This window comes from Lepidochelys olivacea, assembly GCF_965140295.1.
Source record: "Lepidochelys olivacea isolate rLepOli2 genome assembly, chromosome: 3".
Lineage (NCBI taxonomy): Eukaryota > Metazoa > Chordata > Testudines > Cheloniidae > Lepidochelys > Lepidochelys olivacea.
In genome coordinates, this window is record NC_140413.1 from 59880496 (window position 1) to 59905158 (window position 24663).

The 24663-nt window shown below is 40.6% G+C and overlaps 1 protein-coding gene across 6 annotated transcripts in view; it reads right to left on the reverse strand.

The window, feature by feature from the left end:
* The window catches only part of COL12A1 (collagen type XII alpha 1 chain), a 135076-nt gene extending 110951 nt beyond the window's left edge, over positions 1-24125 (reverse strand). For 3 of the 6 annotated variants that reach the window (XM_084623180.1, XM_084623181.1, XM_084623182.1), the window contains exons 1-11: positions 23786-24117; positions 20678-20785; positions 9739-9855; positions 7601-7744; positions 6978-7037; positions 5198-5461; positions 4872-5036; positions 4246-4419; positions 3260-3550; positions 2423-3025; positions 804-1076 (exon numbers count right to left, since the gene is read on the reverse strand). In XM_084623180.1, coding sequence (XP_084479306.1) covers positions 804-1076; positions 2423-3025; positions 3260-3550; positions 4246-4419; positions 4872-5036; positions 5198-5461; positions 6978-7037; positions 7601-7744; positions 9739-9855; positions 20678-20750 — 2164 coding nt within the window. In that variant the 5' untranslated portion in view covers positions 20751-20785; positions 23786-24117. Of the gene's footprint in view, positions 1-803; positions 1077-2422; positions 3026-3259; positions 3551-4245; positions 4420-4871; positions 5037-5197; positions 5462-6977; positions 7038-7600; positions 7745-9738; positions 9856-20677; positions 20786-23785 lie in introns of all 6 variants that reach the window. The other 3 variants (XM_084623178.1, XM_084623179.1, XM_084623183.1) reach the window with 3 other exon arrangements.
* Positions 24126-24663: the final 538 nt, after the last annotated feature.

Consider the following 24663-nt stretch of genomic DNA (forward strand, 5'->3'; position numbering starts at 1 on the left):
GAATCTTCTGGAATACGAGGTCGAAGATTATAGGGTGAACTAGAAATAATGGAAAGTAATGAGTACAGCTTAATAGCCTAGCTAGATTAAATTGAATTGAATAACTAACTATAGGGGTAAAAAAAATTAATTAACTGTAATGTTACTCCTTAAAATAGGCGAAATCTTGCAGACGGTTCTCACAGAAAACTCCCATGATAGTCTAATATGGTGTCAGGCCCATTAAGTCCTGCTATTAAGAAGTTCCCATCTGGAGAATAGATTTGTTTATTCTAGCCATATAACCTTTTTTCTATAAACCCAAGTTAAAAGACCTAGATGCAGCAAACCACTTAAGTATATGCTTAACTTTAAGCATGTGAGTAGTCCCAATGAATTTGCTGGATCGGACTGTTAGTCGCTAAGGTGCCGCAAGTACTCCTTTTCTTTTTGCGGATACAGACTAACACGGCTGCTACTCCGAAACTTAACTAGTGTGTGTTCACGTTATACTTTTTTTGTTATTTAATTTATTCATACCACCATACTCTATTGGAAAAGCAGCCTCTGAACGTCAGAGAAAACACAGTATCCAGCAAACTTAAGGGAAATAAAACACAATCTTAAATCTAATACTTGTTCTGTATTGGAATTTTACACCTTTAGTCAAGGCACTGGGAAACAATAATGCTCATTCTCATCCCACATACCAGTGCCATCTCTCAGCATTAGGTTGGTATTCCACATACACAAGTTCTCTCAATAAAGCAGATTGTTACTTAAATACATAACATGTTTCTGGCTGAGCATAATAGGAAGAGTACCTTCTAAAGTCGTTTCTTCCCCATCCAAGGAAGGACCATCACCATCTTCATACTCTGCAATCACACTCACTGCATAAGGAGTTTCAGGAAGTAAATGGGTGAGAACTGAGCTAGTACTTGAAGCCGGCACTGAAACAAGGAATTCTTCTCCACCAGCAGCTACTTTATATTTAATAAGATAGGACAAAACCTCAGGTCCAGCTGGAGACCAATTCACTTTGAAACTGTTGGACTTTACCTCAGAAAAGGCCAAATTACGGGCAGGTAAATAACCTGTTTTTTAAAAAAAGCCACATGTTACAATAAAATACTTAAAAACGCCTTCAAAATCACTCAAAAACATTTCCTGCAGTCAGCTGATTTCTTTGATTCAATAAATATTTTCTGATATGCATCTATGCTTGTTTGTCATTCTCACTCATGAATACATAAAATTCTATGATGATCTCTGAGTTGTCTTAAACAATATGACAATCAGTAGAAACACCAACTTGATGTTTTCCACCTCAGGTGTCCTAGGTTCAATTAAAAAGTTGACATTTGTTACTGCCAGCCCTGAAAACTTAAGGTGAAATCTGAGAATCAAGCTGGGTTCTTTCTTTCTCTCTCGTGTTCCCTCAGGGACAACAGTGCATCCTCACTTTATCGGCGCACTATCACACAAATGAAATTAACAGAATTTCAACACTCTTACAAGAATGGATCCTGAAAGGGGAGTAAATGAAATGACCTGAGGCACAAACATAAACCTGAAGTCCTCAGCTAGTTTTGGTTGGCTTAGCTAGCCTACCAGTGGGGCTGTTAGGGGTTTGAGCCCTCCAACGTAAAAGTTTCGTGATCTCAAAGGTATTCTGAAACAAAGGCTTATTTTTAAAGAGTCTGGGGTTTTCATATGCTGGGCTTATCCACCTTCAGTGTCCCTTTGAAATACAAAAATTGTAAGGCACAGGATGTAGCAGCGGATGAAAAATTCCTTCAGGTTTTTGAATGCTGTGAGCCAGGTTAATGTCATGAAGGATTTCTCACTCTTACCCTGAAATTTGTGAAGCTGGTGACTTTCTAAACTCTTTTAAATATAACCACAGAAGAATTTACAGTGACAATGGCAAGTAATTTTTTACTCCTGAGGACATATTTTAAACTCTGTGACTCCTGTGTAAAAGCAAAGTAACTCCACTGAAGTCATTCTAGATTTACATCATTGTAAATCTGGCCCTCCAACTTTAATGTCATCTTAAACATCTGCGGGAGGGGGGGACGTATTTCCCAGTTAATTTTCTTCTTTTCATAAAATAATTGTTTTTTTCCCAGTGTTTTTAATTAAGTTTAAAATAATCGGTCAAATCCTAAATTACTTTAAATCAGCATTGTTCCATGGAAGCCAATGGTGTAATGAAGTGAAGAATCAAGTCCACTTAGCTAATTATTTGGAGTTATTTTATGTTTTGATTGTATCACTTTAGCTAAAAACACATAAACAGATTATGCCCTCATTTATACCTGGACATTTTCATTGACAACAAGGGAGTTAAATAAACGTAACTGAGAATCAAATTTGGCTCAGACTATTTTCATTGCTTTTTTTTTTAAGATTTCTCTAAGTATTGATAATTACTTACTTTTCTTCCTTATAGCAGCCAGTTCCTGCTCAATTCGTAGGCAGACAGACTGTGTAAGTTCAAATGATATTCTTTGGAAAGCATCAAAATCTTCCACTGTGTACACATGGGTTTCAGCAGGCAGTGAAGCAATTGCTTCCAATTCTGTACGTACTGCATCCTTAACACCAACTGCAAATATCTCTACATCTGACTCCCTCAATTTTATGGCTGGCTCTTTAAAGGCATCTGACGATTTTCCATCAGTAATAAGAATCATGACCCTTGGTACATTTGGTCTTGATCCTCTGTTGATAACAAATACTTTCTCCCTCACATAGGTCATCGCTTTGCCTGTGTTTGTAGATCCACCTCTGTAGGGGAAGGTGTTAATAGCCTGAATTACATCTTCAATTTTGTTGTATCTGTTCAAATAAAACTCCGTATAGGGATCCCTGCTGTACTGGACAAGACTTATTTGTACTTTTTGAGGTGAAACCTCAAAGCTTTTAACTAACACTTCCAAAAAGGCTCTTACTTTAACAAAATTGGCGATACCAATGCTGTAGGAGCCATCCACTAAAAGCACAATATCAGCTTTTACATCCACACCACGGGAGCATTCTGTAAAGAGAAAAAATTACCAGTATAAAAGCCAATAGTCAAGGCACTTCTATTGCAGCTGCATCTGTAATCAGCTGACTCATCACTTATAAACACTAAACGATGCTGGTCTTTGGTTAAACTAATTCCATTAACTAAAACTATGTCTTCCAGTAACTGAAGGCCTTTTATTAAGAGAGATATTTAGAAGTATAAAAAAAGAGCTACAATATCAGAACCATATCGATAACTTACCCACTTGAACTTTGACTGGCTGTGTTTTTTCCATTATCGTAATTGGCTCACTGGGTGCCAATCCTTTCATTGCATATACATTAATCTGGTACTCTGTTTCTGGAGAAAGATCTCGGACATTTAAAGCAGTAGTTTGAGGACCAACACTCAACACGTGCTGTTTGGCTCCTGCTATCATTGGAAAGAATTGCACCCTGTAGCCTGTTATTTGGCTAGCTGATGGATCCCAAGTGACTCTAATCGATTTTGATGAGATTTGGGCAGCCACTAGGTTTGAAGGAGGCTCCACAGCTGAAAAATTAAAAACAAATCCAAAAAGATCAAATACAATGAAATACAATCAAATACAATAATGAGCAGATTTTTTCCCTTTCCCTTTCCCTCTCTATTTCCCGGAAACACATCAGAAGGTTTGAATGAATAAAGGCATCTGCAGGAAACCACAGAAATAGAACAGTCTACTCTGTCATTGTCTAGAAGGGGCAGTTTTTGGAATCTTGAAGGGGCATAGAAAGTGCGAGGTTATAGCTTGAGAACTATTTGGTTTCAACAGTCTTCAGTCTTTACCCATGGATCCTTGCCAAACCATATCTTCTGCCCCTTAACCCAAGCTGCCTTGCCCTGCATAACCAGTGAGACAATAGGGCATGATTCATGCCCTTCACATGTGTGTTTTTTCAAGTGAATTCTCCCTTCAACATATTTTCCACCATGTGGTCTAAAGTGTTATGTTCTCAGGATTTGATAACCCTAGAGGCAACATAACTATTTGGAGTTATGGACTTCAATGGGATATTTCAAATCCAGTCAACCGCATGTGTTCTAATCTGCTGCTGTTTAAATCTATACAGCTGGAAACATGTCTTCCATATACTAATGGCAGATTATAAAATTGATGGAACTATCAAAATAAGCATGGATCATCACATTAAAAACACATATCAGGTACATTCCAGTTAACAATAAACTTTTGTAAAAGGTCTCACCTTCTTCTCCACTAATCAATTCACCCAGCTGTTCATCAACACCTGAGCACACTTGTGAGATTATTTCATTCTGTATATCCACTATTCCGTCAAAATTTGCCACGTTAAAAACATGCTTCAAGGATGGCTGAGATGCCATTAGTTTCAGTTCTTTTGCATCTGCTGCTTTGACTCCTAAAAGTTATGAGAGATGAGACCATATTATGTGTATAACATTTAGATCTTTGTAAGTGTATTTTTAAAATTTTAAAGCATCTTGGAATAAAGCTGATGCAGGTTAAGCTCTGTAATTACTAACAATTTAATTACTAAAACTTAATTAAAGCTGTGGGTTAATGCAGTAGACTTTTACTTAATGAGGTCATATGTCAAACTGAGTTTGTCAGTCACATCCTAGTCTCCATCTGGACACGTTAGAAAAATTACCACACAGTTTGGCACAGCTGGGACTCTCTGTTCAGGAGAGACCAAAGGGCCAGTCTCAGGTACCATGCATTGAACACCCCTAGCCTGTAAAATGCATGAATCAAGCTAGTGCTATTAGAATGTTAATGCCACACTTTAATTAGCATTAAATTTACCCACAATATTAAATAGTAACAATAATTAATGAATAACTGATATACCCAAGGAGAAGACTTCAACTCCTAGGTTGCGAAGCTCTCTTGCAGGAATTTCAACTTCATCTTGAGATTTTCCGTCGGTAATGATGATTGCTATTTTAGGAGTGCCTTTTCTTGCTCCAGCAGATTCAGTGAATGCATTCCTAATCAGATAATCAATAGCTTCACCTAAAAACAACAAAATGTTCTGTGCTTTTCTTAGGTATGAGTGAACTAGGATTTAAATAGAATTTCAGCTGTAAAATAAAATGCTATACAAACAAACTTTGGGGGAAGTTTTTCCCTCAACTTTTAGCTTTCATATGTTATCAAAGAGCTAAAATCTGTACCTGTCATTGTATTGCCACCTTTGTAAGGTATTCTTTTAATTGCATTAAGAAGATCATTCCTTCTGAAATACTGATTTAAGCTGAACTCAGTTCTTGTATCAGTACTGTACTGAACAACTCCAATTCGTGTCTTTTCTTCCCCAATGTCAAAAGCCGATACAAGAGTGCCGATGAAGTCCAAAATATATCTGAAGTTACTTCTCCCCACACTCCACGAGCCATCCACAAGAAAAACTAAATCTGTCAGTGCACTGACGGAACATTCTGAAACATATTAAAAACAACACAAATCTCTTCACAGAACAATGACAGATCACTTACATGTCAATATCTCCAAACACTTTCACTATCCCATACCATAGACAAAAGCTGTCAGTTAAAAATGAACAACAGAAATCTAACAAGTAGAAGCCAAGCCAAACAGAAATTAAACGGATTAAAATCCTTATTTGAAATATCTTACTTGGGTTGGACACCGTTCACCTAGCTTTAGTGACATATCTACTGGGAGGACATTCCAGAAACAGAGAACAGTTGAAAGAAATTAATTACAATAACACTGATAAGCATTGGGGCCGAAATAGTAAATACTGCACAAAATATTCAATGCTTTTGGTGGAAAATAACTTTACTAAACCACTAATATAGTATTTGTAAAATGTGTTAAAATGTGATTTTGGAAATGACATACTCCTTTTTTGTATGACACATTGATCATCTATGCAAAAAATCACACACCCCTGTTAAACATTTTATAACTTTTATAAATTAGACCTATTAATTAATGGGTCTAATTTGAATCAACACGCAGTTGCTTGTGGCCAAATGTGCCTTTGCATATATACAAATCTCCCACTGATGTCAAAAGGAGATCTGCATATCTGTAGGAAGAATTTGTCCCTGAGGGCCAAATCATGGGCTTTGTCCAGTTGCAGCACAAGACCTACCAAAGCCATGCACCCCAACTAGACTTTGAAGCCACAAAGAACTATTTGTGTGCTAATGGAGGAAGCCAGCCTCAGAAGTGGCTACGTAACACCTGCTCTTCCACTGCCCAGAAGTGGTGTCACAGTCTCTCTCTACCTGGGAACTAAGGGATGACATTGGAGAGGCACTGAGCATGTGCAGCCTGAGCTCCTGATGGCAAGTTTTGGTTGGAGAAACCGAATGGAGCTGCACACCTTCAACAGGGGCCTTCCAACTGGCAGCTCCAAAATGGAACTGTCCATCAGGAGCTCAGGCTGGGGTCAAAGAGCACCTTGTCCTGTAGTGATCAGTAGTTACAAAGGGAGACACACAGCTCCTGCAGCAGTGCACACCCCCAATATATGATGTTGTAGAAGGATTTGATGCTGGGAAAGAATTAATTCTGATACCGCTCTTCTCTCCCGCCCCCACTCTTATCCCCACATGGCAGCCGTATAGGTTTTTTCTGCAACTCTGTGTGTCCTCAGCAGGGAGACATTTATTAAAGGGCTGAGATATGCTCAGAGGATGTGAGTTTATTTGTGTGAAATCCCTGGTGCTCAGCTCAGATTTTCACCTCTTTCCCATAGAGAGGTGGCAGATTTTCAGACCCTCCTCAACTTTGGTCAGCCCAGCACACACAGCCAGATTACATGTTAGTACAACCTTACTGCTAAACAACATAGGCACAGGATTTGACTTTATCATCTGATCCAAAGCCCTTTGGGAGACTTTGCACTGGCTTAACTGGGTTTTGGATCAAACCTTTAGTTACCTCTAAAATGTCACATAAGATGGAAGACAAAAAACGTACTTTGAATCTGAATCTGGTCAGGCTTCTTGTCCTCTGGACTAACTGGAACACCTGTCTGAACTAAACAAACCACAACATAAACAGGATTAGTGGAAGGGAAACCAGAAATTGTCAGTTGACTGTAGGTTACATTTTGTAAAAGTCAAGAAAAACAAGGTGAGAAGGAGATATGTCAACAAGATTTGTTGTGTGCCTCTCTCAGAACGTGCAGTTTACAAGTACAATTCCTGGACACTGATTTGACAGCATTAGAGTTAAGGCCAATACATAAATAATTAAAAATTCCTTGTGCTCACACTATACCTTCTATCCTAAAGTGTTTAATAATTGACCTTTGCAATACCCTGTAAATCAGGTAAATAATATTATCCGCATCTTACAGACAGGCAAACTGTGGTTAAGTAACATGCTTGTGATTATATGAGAAATCTGTGGCAAAGCCAGAAACAAAGCATAACGGGGAAAAGGCTGCTCGTGGGCCACAGATGGCCAGGCTATAGATATGCAATGAGCTTTTGTTGGCCAATTGGCACCAAGCCAGAATTTGGTCCTATAACCCAAATATTATATAGCCACTTCAGTTACTTTATTCAGCTATGTCTAACTTTTTTATGTGTACTTACTTGTAAGCTGGCCAAAGACAGGTAGACTCTCTTCTCTGTCATCATATGAAGCTATTGTCACAACATATTCTGTATCAGGTGTAAGATCTGACAGTATAGTATGGGTAGTACTAGGTGCAAGGGTAAATTCTTTAGTAGGTCCATCTGCAATACAACATACAAAGCACATTTAACACAAAGGGTCTAAACGCAATAATAATAATGATGAGTTTTTCATAATCTGAAAACACAGTAGAAAGAGCTATCTGCCCACAGGCTGTAAATAAAATTTTAAAACAGTTGTTTGCCTTCCTGAAACACCTAGTTGCAAAGGACATACAAAACTGCGTCCAATAAAGCATTTTATTTACTCATCAATTTTAAAACCAAACATGTGTACAATAAAATTAGCTGTCATTTAGAAAATCAGTTTACATAGTGGGTCTGAGTCTAACCTCATATCAGTTTTACACGGGTATAACTCCAGTGATTGTAGTTGAGTTACAAATGATTTACACTGGGATAAATGAGATGAGATGTGACCCCAATATTTTACCTTAAGAGAGATGCACAATATTTTCCCTAGAAAAAGCACATGGTTGGTATAGGGTACTTCTATGTTATTTAAGCTATGATATTTTTAATAGAGGACTGTTTTCAGTTTTCCAATATGTAAAATTAAGGCAGAAGAGACATGTTTCCAAATTGGTATTTCTAATACTACTGTAGATATGCAAACACTGGGCCTGATTCTCAACTGCCTTGCACCATGAGTAGCTACCAACATCTGTGGAGAATTAGCATGAGAAATCTTGTCATTTGGATTTAGTAGAATTTTATATTCACTCCGCACTTGTTAAGGGTCAAGGCAGAGGAAACTCAGAGACACACCGTTTATAGAGTCAGTTTTGGTTAAAAAAAATGTCTGGATCTGATTCTGAATTCATCAGTTTTACACTAAGGTCATTGGGAATTACGCCTGATTTACATTGGGATAACAGCTGAAACAGGATTTCCAGGAATCAGACACCATTAAAAAGATTATCAGCAGTGGACATTACCTTTCCCGCTATACAGCTAGAAGCAATAGTAGCAGAACTTCGTCACCTATCTACCGTCAATGTATGTCATCCCGTAACTATTTTTGACAATGGGCTATGTGTTTAAGAAAAAGTTCTGTAAACCTAATCAACATCAATGAGTATTCACTAGTCAAGCCTAGAACATTTGGACCTGATCCTGCATAGTGTCTCCTTAGAAGTGCATAGCGCTCTCAATTCCCATTTAAGTTAACAGCAGCTGAAAGTATTCAGAACTATGCAAGATTATGTATATCTTAGGGAAATGAAATAGTGGGTAAACTTTCTACACTAACAACAGGATTCCAGGGCCCAACCCTGCAGACCCTTATGGATGTAAGAAGTATCACTGACTTTAGTGAGACTACTCACGAGAGTAAGAGCTCACTGGAATGAATAAGGTTTCGCAGCCAGGATTTTCAAATGACTTTCAATGGGATTTGGGTCCCTAAATCCCTTAGGCCCTTTGAAAATCCCAGTTTACAAGATTGGGCCTCCAAAAGTGTTTTAGAAGAGGGACTGCTACAAAACTAAACTGCTGAAGAGATTAACAGTGAGTGAAGGACCCAAACAGGTGGCAGAACACAGAGGCTAGATTTTGCTATCTGCCTGCATCATGCAGCCAGGGGTAGTATAGGCCCGCTCTCCCAGGAAGTCCCTATTTTCCTTGAGGGACAGAAATTTACACCTCCTCTTTAGGAGGTGCAACATACTCCAGCAATGTGACCAGCCAGCACATAGGAGGAGGAAGTAGAGTCCTGACTTCACCTACTTCCTGCCCCTCCATACCAAGGGAGAAGCATCTAGAGCACAATCCTTGCGCATCTCAAAGCGCTGAAGCTACAATGCAAGTAGCCCTAACACAGGCCACACAAGAGAGGGGAAACCCTTGCACCCTCCTACACCTCTATGGAGCTGCGTAAGGACAAGGCACAATCTTACCTGTAAAAATGAGGGCGTTAACATATATCCTCACACCTCATTTCGACACTTACACAAAAATCAGTTTTAATAGATTTCACAAAACCAAAACAAATGTTGTGGTGCTAGATCATCTGACTTTATAAAACAAAATCTTACCAGTTGTAGGGACCACTGTTACCCTGTACCCCTCTATTGCATCAGGTGGTCTTGTCCATGACATTCGAACAGTGTGTTCATCTATCATTGTAAAATTCAAGTCTGACGGTGGATTAACTGAAAAAGATTTACATCAGAGAAACGTTTACTAAACAGAACAAGCTACCATCATCTTAATAAATAAAATAATAATGCTGAGCAAAGCTTACTAAGATTGTCTTTGCATAAATTTGTTTCCAACAAATATAAAGATATGTTGTTGGAAAAAAGAGTAAAATAAAAGCTGACGAAATATGACAAAACATCAGAGAGCATACGCATTACAAAGGACAGCACAAAACATTTGTTTCTTGAGTTGCCAAGTCATTCAAGAATGGCCAGCAAAATCAAGCACAATAGAAAACACATTTGGATACATGTACAATGAGTTCACAGATAATAACCACATATGCAAACATGTCACATAACCATTAAAGGATTTTTTGTACATGCTGGGTGCAGATCGTACAAGCATGCCAAATCACAACCTGCTTACAACACCGTGAGATCGTTTAGAACATCAATACAGTACTCTTTTCCATAGGAGATCAAAGAATTGATCATCTTTTTTAAATGGTCTCTGCATACTCATATTTCTTACCAATTATATTTCACTAAATCTGAAAACTTGGCAGAGATAAAGAAAAATAGATTTTAATAATACAGAAAAAGGTTGAGCATTTTCATGTTTCGTCAAACAATTTATATTGTGTTCCATATGTAAGTATACATGTAAAATGTATATCAAGAATACTATATCCATGTATTACATTATTCCAAAGTACTGGGAGCTTAACCCCTTTGTTCCTAGGAGCCACTAATCCAGCATATTTTGCATATGGTTGCAAAGAATTCAGGAATGAAGGGGTTAATAAATAACAATGGTTATAAGGGATTTGCTGTAATATCTGAACTGATACAAAAGTTCACAAAACTATGATTCTCCCTGTTTACACCAGTTTCCTGTACAATTTCCAAGGTGTAAACCATCGTTATCATGTTCCCTTTGCAGCAGGTGTATCCATACTAGAAGCAGCATTTTAACATAAAATGCCAGTATGGTTCTTTCAAACACATTGGTTAATTATGAAAAGACAACATCAAGGTATATTTGTAGACATTTATTTACAGAATTTATAGAGAACAGTGAAGAGGGCACCAGTGATCGGAACAAAGGACTGCAAATAAAAACTTGTAGGAGCTGGTGACAAAAGTAATTGAACAGTATAGAAAGAAATAGTTTACATACGCTATTTTGCAGCATCATGCAGATGGACATGAAATGTCAATTATTATTTTTTAGCTTCCCACAATGGACAAAAGCCTCCATGTACAGGGTTCATTACACAAAGACGTTTCATAAAATATTTTATAATGATATTCTCTTAATAAAATTTTCATGCTCAGTCATGCAGTATTTTACTGACTCACTGTCAGTGCATGGTAGGTATAGTACAGATTACTATTTAAACAGGTCTACAAAGTAAGATAAGATTCAGCCATACGTTCCATAAATACTTTACTCTGTTTGGCAAGCATTCTTTATTAGTCAGACTTTGTCTGTTTCCTGGAAGATCTCCATCATAGATTAATTAAGGATTTTTTGGTTTGTTATTTAAACACGTTTCAATGAAAAGAGCATCTTTAAGACATAAATCACAGAATTTAAACTGCTGCTAGGCCTTTATACAATAATAATAAATGATAATAATGAAATAGACAGTCTTTTTATAGATATTTACTGTCACTTCCAACCATAGGATAATATGGCTTCGTAATATTGATATAATAGATAGACTAGTACTGGAATAAATGTTATTTTTCCTATTATCCATACACAGGCAGTGAGATTAGACTATTAATCTGCATGCATTTTATTCATCATTCTGTTTTCTGTAATCACACTGCTAGAGACAGCAAAGTCGTTATTTAGTATCAAAATCATGCAACAGATGTTAATAGTAAAATATATTTGCATATTAAGAATATCATTATAAAATATTGATTCAGTAGCAATGGCTCAGGACAAATTTAATGCAAAGGCAGAGACAACTGACCTGAGCATGCTTCAAAAGAAAAAAAAAAATCAGTACATGGAAAAAATAGCACCACCAACCTTGAAAGTAAATTGACCTGATGCAGCAGAGACCTTAGGCTGTAACTGCTGAAGGACAGCAGCAGCCCAACTTGTTGATATCCAAATGACCGGATTCCTGATAAACTGAAAAACTGACTGTGGGGAAAAGTCTTTAACATTTTAAAGGATTTTATTCCATTTTATGAAAACTCATAAGTGGTACTTGGAAATTAAAAAGTAGAGTACAATCAATATTTAACTACTGTAAATACCATCCACATATGAAAGCTAAACAAATCCAAATGCTGCTCCCACTAAAGTCAACAGGAATTTTCCCTTAGACATGCAGGATTTGACCCCCAGCCATTAACATTTTTATTGAATTAACACCATTCAAGTGAAAGAAAAGCTCTTTAGACCCCGAGCCTGCAAATGGATCCAAGCCTCACCCAAAACCCCACGGACTCCAGTGGGGTTCTGCACAGACCACGGGTTAACCCATGTGGAATTTATTGCAGGCTTGAGGCCTAACTGTGGTCATATGACTGAGAACAAGGAGTCAAATGAGGCATCGTAAAAGATTTCTGTGGTAAAAATCTCATTATGTTAATCAAAGATAAATGAGACTACTGCTATTTCACATTATTATTCTTGTTCTGGCCCACCATGGCAAAATCATATACTTGTTATATGGACTCAATCCTGCAGTACTTTTATAGACAAAATGTCCACTGAACACAAATGGGAGGTTTGCCTATGCTAGGCCTAAAGAACTGGGCCCCTAAGGCCCTGATCCTACAAAGATTTATGTATGCATATAACTATATTCATGTGAGTAGCCCTCATCAAGATTTCTCAGGCAAATAAAGTTACCTGTGTGTAAGTCTCTGCAAGACAGAGACTGGGCACTTCTTGCCTGATCCTGTGCTGTGAATGGCAATGCTCCCATTGACTTCAGAGGTACAGGATCAGGACCTTAATGTATGGTGATGCCATAATATTCCAGCAAATATGGGAAAGGAGAATAATAAGATATATTTGCCTACTAACTCAAAAACTAATAATACTTGATAAGATTGTACATTTACTTAATGAGAGAAAAATTGCACTGTTTGCTTAGTACTAATGATATAGAACTCATTTAAAAAATTATAAATGTCTATAAATCTTGGAACTTCCAGCTAAATGGCCACAGACTGGTCTCAATCCACCACACAATCAGGGCCAATCGGGGTGGGGAGGGGGGGCCAGGAGGGCCATTTGGCCTGGGCCTCAAGCTCAGAGGGGACCTCAAATTTAGAAACTTGTTAATTTTTAGGCATTTGATAAGTTTAACAACTTGTTTTCATGCGCATCCCTATCAGACACACTCTCTCAGCTTAGAGCTGCAAATGTAAGCAAATAAGAGATGGGATTTGGTAAAAGACATAATTTTTTTGTTAACTGATATAGATTTTGTCACATTAAAGAGTTTAAAACGTTCATAAATATTGCGTATTTTTGTCAGTTTGCCTGCATCAGTGGCTTCAGGTGAACGGACCTTCAACATGTTGAAGCAGGTAAAGAATTATCACCATTCACCTATGGGACAAGAGCGTTTTAATAGACTCACCATGCTTAATATCAACTGTGATGTTGCACGAAAGCTAGATTTTTCCTCAATAATTAGTGCATTTGCACAGAAAAAGGCTAGAAAAGCATTTGTTAATTAAAAAAATATTCAAATTATGTCTCACTTTTTTTGGTGCCTTATTTTGTTTTCATGTGTTGTCATTTTTTATTTTAATTATGGCTAGGGGGCCTCAAAAGCTGGAAGTGGCCTGGGCCTCTCTGGACCTCTGAGAGGGTCTGCACACAATTTATTAATTCCACCATGGCTTGGGGACAATGAGGAGGTTCCAATGAATTAAACAAATAACTTACAATAAGCCATTTTAGACACCAATCTTTCATGTGTTCATATATGTTTCAGTCACTTCTAGAACTACTGTAAGATATATTTCTTTTTTAATCTAACCTATGTTGTATATCCCAAAAAAATGCATATCCAGTCACGATATATCGAATTCATGGCACTATTTATATTGTATATATCAGAATATTTTCTAAGACTAAAAATACAGAGTTTTTTCCCCATGTTATGTATACATTGTATTGGTTTGTATTGCTTAGCAGCTAGCACAAACCCAATAAAAAATAAAAGCCAGTGGCATTTCACAGCTTGTACAAGGTAGCTGCTAGAGATTCCCAATGAATATCTAACTAGAGAGGAAAAGATTACTTAAAACAACAGTGTCAAATAATTTAGATCCATAACTTGACCTATAGTAAAATTATCATACTCTAGAAGCTGCTGTCCTGCAGCATCTAACTATCCGTTAAATACAAATTCCAACCTCATCACTGAGAAATTAATGTAACCACAACCATTTTTGTGGGGCACATAAAATAGTATGGTATGATTTCTCCTGCTGGCTAGCATTGCAGTAGCAGTCAAACAATAGGTCTAATCTTGCTCCTACTGAAGTGAGTTCTGTGAAGGCTGGACAGGACGCAATATTCATGTTTATTCGTCATTCTTTTCTTTTATATATGGCATGGATTTGTTTTTATACAACTAACCAGACACTGAACCCAGCTCTGTTCCCATGATTAAGGTCAAAGTTACTAATTTCACTGAAGGAAAGAATAAGCCTCTTATTTTAATAAAATAAAGCTATTGTATAGTAAAGCATAACTTCTCACCTCGTCAGATATGCCGTGCTGCTCACAACACCACAAGATTGCCATCTGTGTTTATATTTTATAAATTATATATATTTCTTACATTTTGAGTAAAAATGTAACTTATGTGAAGTATACTTTGTTAATATTTCACATTTTTAAAATATCTATTACAAAAATATATTTTTGAATATGCACACAGTTCTGTGTGTGTTTGTGTGTATATATATATATATATATATGTGTGTATGTGCATATATACGTAGGCTTCAAAGGGTTAGACTTTAATCAATAAATGTTGATAAATGTCAATTTCATCGTACACACAAAATGATGAAATATATTTTCATCGATCATCTAATTTTACAGATAGGCAAAGTAAGAAAAATACTATTTGAGGACTTCTTAGAGTCAGATTTAAGGATATTTACTTTGTATATTTTTACATGTGATGCTGACAATTTGTGTTTTAATGGTTATAAAGCTTTATCAATCTACTGTCATTAAATAATTATTGTCTGACCCCTTCTATTGCCCAACCTCCTAAAACTTTCAAAATTTAAATGATAAAAATCAGAAAAAGTATTAAAAATAAACATCAATATTATCCATCAAAATTATTTTATATCAAATTCTGCCAAGTCTATGTATACACACACATACGTGTTTGTGTGTGTGTGTGTGTGTGTGTTTGTAGACTTGGCAGAATTTGATTTATGTAGATATAGATATATAGATACAGGTACAAATATATAGATATAGATATAAAGTTTGCTACAATCAATGAGAAAAATTAGGAGTTACAGTCACTTTAAATATTTAAATTGTACTATCAACTTTAGTACTCAGTGGTTTTGTGAGATGGTCACATATTACTAGAAATTTGTGTGAGATCACCAATTCACTTCTCAGAGGACAACAACAGCCATCAAAAGGTAAGTCACTACCAACCGGATCCAAATTTGAATAGGTGACATGGAGCTGAAAGGCTTCAGATGCCCTTGCTTATCACTATTCATTCCTCTCCCTTTATTAAAAGTATACTCCATTACATATAAAACTTCCTTAGTCCCTTAACAGCAATGGCTGCATATTATGTTTCACTCTCCATATTGTATTTCCTGGAGAGATGTTTTTCTACAGACATTCCTTTTTCTCTCAGGCCCCCCAACTAGTGGATAGCTTGGCACAATTATGCTTCCCACCTTCCCAGGAAAAAACAGGCTTTTCTGGAATTTAAATCTAAACTACCACCATCTGAAAAGCTGAAGTGTCACAATCTTCAAATGTTTAATATTGCCAATAATATAACGGATTATTCGTTAAGATACTGTGGGAGGGATTTTAAAGGCACAAAGGTGATCTTGAAAGTCAATGACAGTTGGGTGACTAATTCCCTTTTGAACATCTCCTCTGTATGAGAAATATAACATAGTACATAAGCTATGAAACAAGGCAGTATACTGAGACTGTAACTACAAGGCTATTCATACCTTAAAGTATTTTTTCCCCATCCATGGCTAAAAAAAGTAAGACATTCATATCTTTCTCTAAAAGACACTGATTTCCTCCTATTCTTCATGGTCCCAGATGAAGAAAAACAACGTGAAGGGGGTAAAAAAAGTAGGATGTCGTCACAAGACATTGATGAAAAGTACTATAGACTTTCCCAAATGCTGGACTAGAGAAGTAGGAAAAAAAACATTAGGTAGTGAATGAGGTCTAGCATAATAAACCAGAAATCAAAGCAGAGAGTAGAAAATACAATATGTCAGAAAAAAAGGTTGCTAAATGGATGATAAATAGCATGTTATTGTAGGTAAAACAGAGAGCCATAAAATGCAGAGCTTGAAAAATCCAATCGCCCACTTGCTAAGGGTGAATTAATAGCTTTCCCACTGAGGTGTCATCAATTTCTAAGTCTATTTTTTAAAATATGTTGTGTCTAATCCTTCTGGTATTAAGATACATTTCCAAAGTGAACTAAATATAAACCACTGCAGTGCTCTCTTCCTAAGTCTGCAGCCCATTCCAGTGCCTTTGCTAATGCTCATCACTTTCCAAACTGTAGCAGAGTATTGCTGTTATTCAGAACCCCTAAAGGTATCCATGAAATGGATAAGAATAGGTCTGTTTCACTGTTCAAGGGCTTGGGATATTATGAGCAGCAGCAGCAGACAAACATTGGAGCTATTCACTGGAGAGGAAGGAAGGCTCAAAAACAGAGGCAGGGGGCAGAGTAGCAGAGACTCAACCTTCAGTGCCAACTTGCCATTCTTCCTCTGCTTCAACAGGTGCCATATACTCCTGAGAGAGACAGAGCTTGAAACTGCAGCATGGGTGGAAACTTTGCTACTTATGGAAGCCATAGGAGGAGCAGTAATGAACAGGAAGAGAAAGGGACCTTCTGCCAGCCAAAGAAGTATCAATTGCACAACTGCACTAGCCTAATGGATATGGATAGGAACTGAAGCAAAACTTCTATGGCACCTGCTCAGGGTAGAAGCCAAAAACTGGGAACTGTCCCACCCAGAATAGGACTGAGAGTCAATATGATGTGAATGTCGGAGGAGTCAAACCAAATGAAGAAATGTGCATATGATAGCTATAGTTCAGCAGACAGATTACATGATGAAATGACAGTAAAACCAAGACAAACAGGATCCAATATGTCCTCCAAAAGATGATTCAAAATTGAGGCACAAAATTAAAATAATGTAGGAGGGCAACAGAGACTGTACAGATGAAGAACACTGAATAAGGCCAACTATAAATGCTCCACACACAAAAAAAAACCAAAAACAAAAACACCCAAACCCCTTTTCTCACTAGAGTATATCCTGATGTGAGCCTAAGTTTTTGCATTCCTATTTACAGAACCTCCAGCTCCCATTCCACTTCCTGCTCCCACAGTTCTCAACATTTTTTGATTCTTCTGACTTTGCAGAAGTCCTTATATAATTTTTCTCACAGTGACAAAAATTTGTCCTCTTTATTTTAATGTATATTTTAGCATTTCAAGAACTCCCAAGCTACGACAAAGTTTGCCCTTCCCTAGAGAGAACTCACAGAAGCATATTTGCTTCCTATTAGGAATGTTTCCAGCTAGTTACTACAGCCAAGAAAAGAAAACAGAACCTCTCTGGTATGAGCAAGGACAGGAGCATAAATATTTCAGGAATTGGCACTGCTAATGGAACAAGCAAATGCAAAAAAACAGCAGGTGTGCCCCTGATATTTAGATAAATTTTATTTAATAAAAATCTCTGAATACAGAGTAAAGGTTGGGTTTGCAAAATGCTGAGTGCCTCATGAACTGTGCTGAGCCATTCAGTCTGCACTCAGCACTATACAGAATCAGGCCCAAGTCCTTTTTTGCTTAATATTGTTTCACAGGGCTTGAAATGAGAATTATATCTACTTTGATGAAAGGATTGAATATGCATCTAGTTTCACTATAACTAAATACTTCTGTACTCCACAAAAATATAATTTGGTAACTTTCAACAGCAATACTCAGTCAATCACAATAGTTATCCCTATACTTAGCTGGTCAGGGTCCAACTCAGACACACTGGCTCAAAATAGATAGTATCTTACTCCAGAAGTGACACCACTGAAATCACCGAAGTTATCTATGCAGTATTTAATATGGAGGGCACTATTCAACATGAGTAAAGGTGGTAGGATCTTGCCCTTTTGTTGAGTCCTTGTTAAGTTTTAAATATATATATTCGTCCTCCCCCTACACCAGCTCTATACTCTTTCTGCTTTCTCTCACCCAGAGCTCCTGCGCTCCAAATGCAAACTCTGACATGATTTTAAATGACGTTCGTTGGTTCCTCAGCCAACAACAGTGTGGCTGGAAGCCAGAGGCAACGATCGCATTCGTTTTCAGAGAAACCAGATGTTGATAAAATTGTCATACTTTTCAGCAAGCTGATCTGCTTTGTGCCTGTCCGATCACCCATAGCTAGGGCCCTACCAAATTCACAGCTGTGAAAAATGTGTCACGGACTGTAAAATCTGATCTCCCCAGTGAAAGCTGGTCTTTTGTGTACTTTTTCTTTATACTACACAGATTTCACAGGGGAGACCAGCGTTTCTCAAATTGGGGGTCCTGACCCAAAAGAGTGTTATGCAAGTGGGGCGGGGGGCTGCAATGTTCTTGTAGTGGGGATGCAGTATTGCCAGGCTTACTTCTGCACAGCCTTCAGAACTGGGAGGTCAGAGAGCAGGGGCTGCTGGCCAGGTGCCTAGCTCTGAAGGCAGCACCCACCAGCAGCAGCACAGAAGTGAGGGTGGCAACGCTATACCATTCCACCTTTACTTCTGTTCTGCTGCCTTCAGAGTTAGGTCAGGACCCCTACAGTTAAAACAACATGAAATTTCAGATTTAAATATCTGAAATCATGACACTTACCATTTTTAAAATCCTATGATCGTGAAATTGACCAAAAATGGACCATGAATTTGGTAGGGCCTACCAATAGCACCGCTGTTTCTGGAGGGCAAATTGCATTAGGGTTTCGCTGAGATTGTGTTTTATTGATTATTATTATTAGCTGGACCCATGGAGTTCGGATCTGGATACAAACTTTGCAACGTGTGTTTAGATTTGGGTTGCGGTTCAGCCCATTACAGAACCAGGGAACAACCCTGAGCTCCATACCTGGGATCTGAACATTTCAAAAAGTTTGGAGGATAGTTTTGGTTCAGCCCATTACCCAGACAGGGTCTCTGGCCTCAGAGGTCTTACCCAGGCACGGCGGATCAGGGGAGTTAGTTTGGGTGTATCCCCAGCGGTAGCTTTCCCTGGAACAGTTAAACAAACCACATCCAGCTCTCCAGGCAGATAAACACCGCCCCCCTCCTACCTGCCCAGCAGAGAGGCAAATGCCCCCTGCGCAGCAGAGCGGTTTTAAGCGGCACTGATCGCGCCGCGCTGCCGAGGCTGCGATGGGGGCTCCCCTCCTTTTCTTCATTCCTTCAGCTGGAGGCAGGAGAAGCCGCCCGGCTTCTCCTGCGAGATCTGGCCCAGGTCCCAAGCCCCCTGGTGGGAAAGACGGCGCCACAGCCCCCCGAGAGCCGAGCAGGAGCTTCGCTGAAGGCCCGGGGCGCCCTGCAGGGAGAGTAGGGCCCCGCAGCAGCCCCGCTGCCCCTCTTGGGGCGGACTCGGGGGTCCTGCGAAGGGAGCAGGGGCTCCATGCACAGGGCTCCGCGCCCACCACAGGGGCGGGCTAAGGCACCCCGCGCGGCAGGCTCAGGGACTCCCAGGGCGCGGCGCGGGCTGTATCCCTTGGGGCCTCGGGCACTGTCCCGGGCGAGCACGCCCCAGCGCCTGTGCAATGCCTTCCGGGTGGCCCGCAGCCTTGCACGAGCCCGGCCCAGAGGCCGCTGCCAGCCAGCTCCGGGCTAGGGGAGGAAGGAGCTGGCTGGGAGCCGAGCCCGGCGGGGGGGAGCGGCGCACTGAGGTGTCCCTGCTCCGAGCGAGGGAGCCTGAGCCTCCCTTGGCAGCTGCCAGAAGCCGCGGGCAGCGAATTCCCTTCCCCGCTGCCCCCGTGACTCCCTGGTGGGGAAGAGCCGCTCGCGATCGCAGGACACAGGCGCGGAGAGCCACACGCTGTTGGAGTAGTTTATTGGCAAGGGCTTCTGACTTCACACACAAAGCAGAGTTAAGTACCAGGCAGGAGGGCGTGTGCCAGCGCTCCGGGGCTCCTCAGCTTTAATCGGAGCTTTCGTGTTTGCACAGGAGCCTTCTCCCTGAGCCCTGTGCACTCAGCCTGGGGGGCAGGGAGAGCACAGCGCCGCACTCCCAGCCTGGCCCTGGCTTTCCCAAGGCTGCAGAGCAGTCAGTGTGGACAGCACACCGGAGAGAGAGAGAGAGAGAGAGAGAGAGGATCTGCTACGTGAAATTAACAAAACACAGAAGGAGCTGGACCAGAGGGACAAGGAAGAAGAGGCGTTTCTCTGAAGGAGAGAGAGAAGAGTAAGTGAAGTAACTGCACTGAGAACGGAGAGGAAGAAAGTTGGGGGAGGGGGTTGTTTGTTTTAATTCTGCACCATCACTGCAAGGAGCCCTGGGAGGGAATGATTTACCTTCAGCCTCTATCGAAGACAGGAGGAGAGCTGCGCACAGAGCAGCAATTGCTGAAGACAGCCTGATCTTCATGTCTGCTCTGTGGGATCACAACAACATGAATGGATCTGTGATGATAAAAAGAAAGAGAATAAGCACGGGTTAGAGGATGTGGTGGGTGTATTCAGAAAACATGAAAAGAAGAGCCGCAGAGAGACCACTATGTTCCCTTACCCCCTTATCCCCAGCCCCCACCCACGGGACCAGGTTACAGCCTCTAGACTTGGAAGCCATCCAAACTTGACAGATCTGCATTACTAACTGGAGAGTCTAGCCTCACAATAATGTGCCTTTTGTTACTGGGCCCTTCTGATCATGTTAATCAGACAAAAATTCAATTGTGGTTTTAAATTCGAGTTAAATCCGATCACGGAAGTGGCCAGAAGATTCCTGCTTCTACATGTACAAAACCTAGACTGAGCTTCATGACTTCATCCTCTAGTGTGAGGATGGCTAATTCATTTTTGCCTTGAATCCACTAAAATGTCTCTTTCAGTTGGGGATTTTACTCGGCTCCTTTTTCATAACTGCTGAAGCACTTAGTTAACAGTATTTTAATGGTCTCAAGGCAGTTTGGAAATTGTAATAAAACTTTCTTTTGTTCTGCCTACAAATTTGCAAGTCTTCCTTTCTTTAAGGTCTGAAATAGATTACACAGAGTATATGTAACACACAACTGAAACCCGACACGACCGCCTAAACCCTGATGTTTTAACATCTGATAATTCGTTTACACAATCTCAGGGGAAATCGCTTTACAGTGCTTGATAAAAGAAGACAAGAGAATGAACCACGCCATCGCAGCAGATTGTCTAGAAGCATTTATGGGAACTAGAAAGATTTTTGTCCTTCCTAATTACAAGCAGCTGTACGTTTATAACCCTGTTTGCTCAGGGCTACACGTTTAGGGTCAGAACCAACAGTCATTACTAAGGCAAAACCCTCATAGGAGCGAATAGGAGTTTGTCTGAAATGTTAGGCCCTTATTCTCCCATGGGAGAGGGGAATACATAGCACATGGAAATTTCTGAGCTTTATATAAATGGGGAGTTGTGTGTGTTTGTTATGAATAAATGCTACAGAGACCACCATAGGGTCGCCTGAGAGAGAAATCCACAAGCAATTAAGCAATATATTTTATCAAGAAGGTGCCAGGAGCACAACGAAAGAAGGAGGGAAAATGCATACATCATTAGGCTAATAGTCCACAGAAAGAGCTCAGTAGTTCTGTGCTATCTAAAGAACCAAACACAAGACATATTTCACTGGTGTAAAATGCTGACAAGATCCAACACTACCCTGCCCAGCTGCTGGCACTGAACTTAAAAAGTATACTGTGCTGCCTTATATTAAATTGCTTTTCTTAATTGTCTGACACCGCAAAAAATTACTTGGGCCTGGGAGCAAGTCGAGAACGAAAGCCTGTTTCAGAGTCTATCGCCCATATTTGGAGATAGGCTTCTGCCTAAAATTTGAGTCCTCGGCACTGACATAAGGATGAAAGTATATTGATAACTTCAAACGCATTCCACTGTTCTGCGTAGGGACGGGCAATTCTTGCAGCACATCCGCTAAAGAGCATTTGGTAACGGTCTTAAAAGCCTTTTAAACAAAACGTTAAAAGGACTTTTGTGCCTGAGGTTTTGTCTGGGCTTAGAGTGCCATCTTTTGAGCAGGAGCAAAAATGAACCATTTCAGCCAGACATGTGCTTTGCTGCCGCTGCCAGACTGGCATTCCTGGTCGATTTTTCCAAAAAAATAAAACTTTTAATTTTTTTGTCGAAACATTTATTTGATTGCCTAGCAACACTTCATTCAACTTTCTGCTTTCAAACGTAAATGTCTTGACCCGCCTTTACGTGGAGGGAGGAATGCTCCTTTCACTTACTGTACTGAAATCAAAACAGATTGTCTTTGGACCAGGACCGAATTCTTAGCTTGGATCTCAGACAGTAACTTCAAAAGCTACCACAGACCTTGCACCGGTATCAGTTTGATCTCGATGTTATACCAACTCCACTCCGAAGACTAGCAAAAAGTCATTCCAAGCCTATGCAATCAGCAACTTTTGTCACTTTCCCACACAAATAGCTGTCAGACAGTTCTAGATTGGAAACAAGGAGAAGCTACTTACAAGGGGCTGCACACACCAGGGAGGGAAGATCCCGCCAAATGAAGGCAGCGCTAACGTGTCTTTAATACGGTCATCAAAGCTATTCAGAATAGACTTCTTAGTACGTTAATCAGATATGATTTCACGTGAGCAACCCACATTGAAATTATAAACTAATTTCATATTAGACCCAACTACTTCCAACATGTTTTAACCTGGGCATAGAATCATAGAATATCAGGGTTGGAAGGGACCTCAGGAGGTCATCTAGTCCAACCCCCTGCTCAAAGCAGGACAGATCCCCGACTAAATCATCCCAGCCAGGGCTTTGTCAAGCCTGACCTTAAAAACTTCTAGGGAAGGAGATTCCACCACCTCCCTAGGTAACACATTCCACCATCTATCTATCTATCTAATGTAGATACAGTCAGTCGCGGAGCGCCATCTCCAAATGCACCATTTAATGCGATCTGCTACAAAATCTTCACTTTTCCGTACAGCTCATCAAAACAGCGAGCATCACGTATTCAGTGGGGAAAGCCACGAACAGTTTGCCACGCTTCCTGAGGGCTCAAGGAAACAGCAGCTCTCCAGCAGAATCGCCTACAATTCGCTAACAACGATAGGTGTTTCCTCTTGCAGAGGCATTTCGCAGCTGCCGTCACCACTGGCGAGAAGGCTCCCCAGTTCATCGATCGCCTCCTCGCCCACGCCGGTTACTTCAATTTCATTTCTAAGCCTGACTCCTAGGTTGTGAAACACACGCGCGTGCACACACACACACACACACACACGACACCCCGTTCTAGTCCCCCTTCTGTCCTGTGCCATTAGCTGTCAGTGCATATACAGTGCATCAATCAGAAGCGCGTGTGTGTGTGAACGGCACCGAAAGGCAACAGGACTCGGAAGAGAGGAGGGAAGGGGATTCCCTCTGCTCTGCGCGCACACAGACCTTTAGTGGCAGCTGCCTGGTAGCGGGCTCGGTGGTGGGGCAGCTCCTGCGGCGGCGCCTGCAGCCCCAGCGGTAGGACCTGGAGAGAGGAGGAAGGGAGGAGGAGAGAGATGAGCTCCGGGGCACCTTGTGGAGGGAACAGCAAGTAGCAGGAGCAGAGGAGGAGGAGGAGCAGAAGCAGCTGCAATGACCGAGACGCCTGGGTTGCTGTAGCTCCCAACGTGAGGGGTGCGCCTGGGAAGACTTGCCTTCTCCGAGTGGGAAGAGCCTCTCCCCAATCTGCTCCTTAAGAGAGGGCTGTTCCCAACTCGCAATTTACTCTCGTAAGCGGTTACGAAACTGCAGGGAAGGTGGACAGCTGCCACCGGATGATATATGCGCGCCTCTCTCCTCCAGCAAGGGGATCTACTGCTGGAAACTTGCGCATACTTCGCAACATTCCTAAGGCATGAGGAGGGCGAGCGCCGCAGCAGCAGTGCCCTGGGCGGGGAAGGGGGCAGGGGCCGGCGTGCCAAGGCCAGACGGATCTCTGTCTCCTCCGCTTGGGAGCCAAGCTGCAGCCGGATCAGGTTTCCCTGGCGGAGGCGAGGACGATTTTTCAAACTGGGGAACAATGGGAAGAGTGGGGGGGGGACACCAAAAACCTTAATCGAACAGCGTTAGGTGGCGGGGACACCGATTCTGGGCTGCCGGAGGGGGATCGCTGCCCGGTCCAGGGCGCAGATTGAATTAGGTTAGAAAGTCTCCAGTAACTAACTGTCTATTTCAAGTGGGTCCTTTTCCTGCATTGGTGGTTTTACGATACTGCCAGTGATTGAGGCCATTTGCAGAAACGAAAAAAAGAACTCCTCGGCTGAGTGCAAAGCGTGACGCTAGCG